General features: G+C 38.2%; 1 protein-coding gene across 1 annotated transcript in view; it reads right to left on the bottom strand.

Annotated features, from left to right (window-relative positions):
- Positions 1 to 4,518, bottom strand: part of NAE1 (NEDD8 activating enzyme E1 subunit 1) — a 31,723-nt gene that overhangs the window by 16,446 nt on the left and 10,759 nt on the right. Inside the window, exons 8-11 of the mRNA XM_003799421.2 lie at positions 3,859 to 3,968; positions 2,236 to 2,298; positions 1,779 to 1,842; positions 1,357 to 1,448 (exon numbers count right to left, since the gene is read on the bottom strand). Of these exons, the coding sequence (XP_003799469.1) occupies positions 1,357 to 1,448; positions 1,779 to 1,842; positions 2,236 to 2,298; positions 3,859 to 3,968 (329 nt within the window). The remainder of the gene's footprint in view (positions 1 to 1,356; positions 1,449 to 1,778; positions 1,843 to 2,235; positions 2,299 to 3,858; positions 3,969 to 4,518) is intronic.

The raw sequence follows: 4,518 nt of genomic DNA, 5'->3' as shown, positions 1-4,518 counted from the left end.
AAAAAAAAAAAAATTATACTACAAAGTATGTTATTCCAAAATTACCCCCAACCCCACTAGTCTGACTTTAAAAACAAAACCACAAGAAAAAGCATCTGAGTTATCCTATAAACAACTGTTAAAGTACATAATGTCATTAAGAACATTTCTCAGCTCGGTGCCTGTGGCTCAAGTAGCTAAGGTGCCAGCCACATACACCTAAGGTGGTGGGTTCAAATCCAGCCCAGGCCCGCCAGACAGCAACGATGGCTGCAACCAAAAAATGGCCAGGCGTTGTGGTGGGCGCCTGTGGTCCCAGCTGCTTGGGAGGCTGAGGCAGGAGACTCACTTGAGCCCAGGAGTTGGAGGTTGCTGTGAGCTGTGATGCCACAGCAAAAAAAAAAAAGAAAAGGAACATTTCCCAAGGTTGGGTAAGGTGGTTCACGCCTATAATCCTAGTACTCTGGGAGGCTGAGGTGGGTAGATTGCTTAAGCTCAGGAGTTTGAGACCAGCTTGAGAAAAGTGAGACTCCATCTCTACCAAAAATAAAAAACTAGCCGGGCATTGTGGCAGACACCTATAGTCCCAGCTATTCGAGAGGTTGAGGTAAGAGGATCACTCGGAGTTTGGGTTACTATGAGCTATGACACCAAGGCACTCTATCAAGGTGACAAAGTGAGACTCTGTCTCAAAAAAAAAAAAAAAAAAAAAAAGCACATCTCCTATTATATCCAAATAATTACTGGTCAGAAGCAAATGCAGGGTAACAAAATTTAACTTTTCAGGCACTACTATTTTGGACCAGCAAAATATCACCTTCATTATATAATTCCTACCCCCAACTGTTACTATATACAAATCATGTACTTTAAATAATTTATATACATCACTGAATCACATATATGCTAAAGCACTGACATTCATTTTTAACAGGGACAACACAGAATCTTAAAATTAGATTCAATCTATATTATAAATACTTACTTCTAACTATACATTTAGGAAATATTAACTTAAAATCATTATAATCAACTCTTTCACATAGGAGGACTTCATAAAACATTTTGCTGCTTCAGCACCTGTGGCTCAAGTGGGTAAGGCGCCAGGCACATACACCTAAGGTGGCGGGTTCAAATCCAGCCCAGGCCCGCCAAATAACATGATGGCTGCAACCAAAAAACAGCCAGGCGTTGTGGCGGGGGCCTATGGTCCCAGCTACTTGGGAAGCTGAGGCAGGAGACTTGCTTGAGCCAGGAGTTGGAGGTTGCTGTGAGCTGGGATGCTACAGCACTCTACACAGGGGAATAGCTTGAGGCTCTCTCAAGAATTTTTTTTTTTTTTTGCTTATATAAATCCTTCAGCAATTCTTTTAATACCTGAGTTGTATTTAGTGCTGTATTCACATTTTTAATAGCTTCTTCAAAATTCTCTTCATCTTCTGGAGCCCCATTTTCATTCTTTAGAATTCCTATTAAAAATTTAGAATTTCTATTAGAAATTGTTAAGAAACAAATGCCCTTTTCTTGTCACTCCTCTATTGCCACAACATTAGATAAATAACCTTGTCAGATTCTGTAGGGACGATCAGTATAGCAAACCTTAAGAAGAAGCACAGTTTATTATTACTCCTTAAAACTACACAAGGAATGGCTCCTTAACCTTACCAGAGGAAAAGTAAAACAAAAGTTTATGATGGCATCATCTGACAAACTTGTTAACAGAAGTCCAATAAATACTTGCTTCAAGCAATTTTCTTTTCAAATTTTAAATAATACTTAATCACATTCCATAATATTACCTTGTCTAATCAAATCTCTGAAGTCCTCTTTTTCTTTATACGTCTTAGGTGTTCGTCCATTTGTCTAAATTGGTTAAAAATTTTAAAAATGTAGTTATAAAAACTCAAAATATGGAAATTGAGAGTCCAAAGTATTCCCCATTCTCTACATGAGATTTCATCAACAAATATGTACCTAAGTTAAATCAGAGGCTCTCTTGACAGAAAACTGTGGGCCATTTATCTACATTCATTCCCCCCTGCCAGTTTCTTGATGGCATTTATTCAAATTCCATTATGTTAATGAAATACCCCCATCAAAAGAGGAACTGCTAGACTTAAATTTTAAAAGCATCCATTTACCCTAAAACCTTATAAGGGAAAAAATTAGTCTCCCATTGCCCTCCAAGGAAATCTTTAATAATAAATTAAAAATACAGTCACATATAGAATTTCTTTTTTAAAAAAAAGTACATACTTCACTATACCACTGTGCTAAATATTTAGCTATGATCACAATCCATGGAGTATGGCTATGGTCCTAAAAATGAGAGACAAATCAAAGAAAATGTCAGTGTTAGTTAATTTCTTCACTACACCATCTCATTTTCAACAAATTCAACAACATTTATGATCAACTCTTAATATATGCAGAGTAACGAACAGAGAAAAATGAACTAGGTAACTGCTTTATAAATGTTTTTAGAGGCAGTGTCCAATTTAACTCTGATATGTCAAGTTTATACTATGATTGCTCCCGTTTTACAAACAAGAAAATAATCTCAAAGCCACCCAAAAACATAGCTCAAATCTCTTGGTTTCAGATACCAATCCTAGTAGTAAAAAAGAGATCTTTTCTGTGTTTTCTGATGAACTGAATAAACACCTGCTTTTTCATTAATATGTAAGTAGGGAAAAATACAAATACTCTTTATATAGTTTATTAGAAATATCATTATTGGCTCCACAGCTGTAGCACAGTGGTTATGGTGCTAGCCACATACACTGAGGGTGATAGGTTCGAACCCAGCCCCAACCAGCTAAACAACTGCAACAAAAAAAATAGCTAGGGCTCGGCACCTGTGGCTCAAGTGGCTAAGGCACCAGCCATATACACCTAAGGTGGCAGGTTCAAATCCAGCCTGGGCCTGCCAAACAACAATGACGGCTGCAACCAAAAAGTAGCCAGGCGTTGTGGCAGGTGCCTGTGGTCCCAGCTACTTGGGGGACAGTGGCAGGGGACTCGCTTGAGCCTAGGAATTGGTGGTTGCTGTGAGCTGTGATGTCACCACACTCAACCCAGGGGGCCAGCTTGAGGCTCTGTCTCAAAAAAAAAAAAATAGTCAGGTCTTGTGGAGGGCACCTGTAGTCCTAGTCACTTGGGAGGCTGAGGCAAGAGAATCACTTAAGCCCAAGAGTTTGAGGTTGCAGTGAGTGTGACACCACCACACTCTACTAAGGGTGACATAGTAAGACTCTGTCTCAAAAAAAAAAAAGAAGAACTATCATTACTTCTATAATGAAATACATAATGGCTTTGGTAATTTCCAAACACTAAAAAAAGGTTTAAAGAGGAATCAGTTTCTACAAATTTGTTTAGAAAAGGCCATAAAGAGGGCTTCCATTATGCCCAATTCTTGATCTGCACGGTGATTACACAGATATGCTAAGTATATATACTTTTCTTCAATAAAGTTTTTTTTTTAACTTTGGGGAAACATGAATTTATTAAAAATTTATTTATAATAAAATGTCATTATTGTGGAATCTGGATGACAGGACTGTGGGTCACTACAAAAGTTCAGAGACAAGACTGTGTTATGGTCCATTATTTTACTTCCAAGGAACACAGTTGACAGCACCCTTTCTGATTCACCCACACAAGTCTCAACTTGCTCAGCTTATCAGTTGGTGGGAGGGCTTCATTTATTTCCATCTGTGCGATATTATGATATTATGTTTCTTGACTTTTATACACTCAAAACTTTTCATAATGACCCATGTAGCATTTTCTCATTTTGATATAATTAAAAAACCCTGAGTTAAAGAACAAAAACATTTTAAATTGATCTATAAACATAAGGTCACACATACTACAAACCTTTTTTTCCATACGATCCAAATCATAGGACTGAAAATGTTCTCTCAGTTCAGGAAATGGCTTATCTAGTCGTAGATCCTCTAATGCATTATCTGGATGAGATTCTATTACTGTGAAACAAATAATTCCAAAAGATAAACTTAATTCTTCAGCAATACTTCTGGCAATACACTACACTTAATAGGAATTTAGGAAATCCTTTTCTTTTTCTTTTTTAACTTAAGCACTAGCAACTCAGGCAGAGAAAATGTTTAATTTTTATTTATGTATTTATTTATTTTGTAGAGACAGAGTCTTACTTTATTACCCTGAGTAAAGTACAGTGGCATCACACTGCTCACAGCAACCTCCAACTTCTGGGCTTCTGCGATTCTCTTACCTCAGCCTCCCAAGTAACTGGGACTATAGCCACCTGCCACAACATCTGGCTATTTTTTGTTGTTGTTGCAGTTCAGCCAGGGCCGCCACCCTCAGTATATGGGGCCAGTGCCCTACCCACTGAGACACAGGCGCCACCCGAAAATGTTTAATTTTTAAATAGGCACAGAGCCTACAAAATTTTTTTCACAAAATTATACAAAATTGGCTCGGCGCCTGTGGCTCAAGCGGCTAAGGCGCCAGCCACATACACCTTAGGGTGGCGGGTTCGAATCCCCAGCC

This window comes from Otolemur garnettii, unplaced genomic scaffold (assembly GCF_000181295.1).
Source record: "Otolemur garnettii isolate 467f Iridium unplaced genomic scaffold, OtoGar3 scaffold00151, whole genome shotgun sequence".
Taxonomy (NCBI): domain Eukaryota; kingdom Metazoa; phylum Chordata; class Mammalia; order Primates; family Galagidae; genus Otolemur; species Otolemur garnettii.
This window is presented reverse-complemented; position numbering and strand designations above follow the sequence as displayed.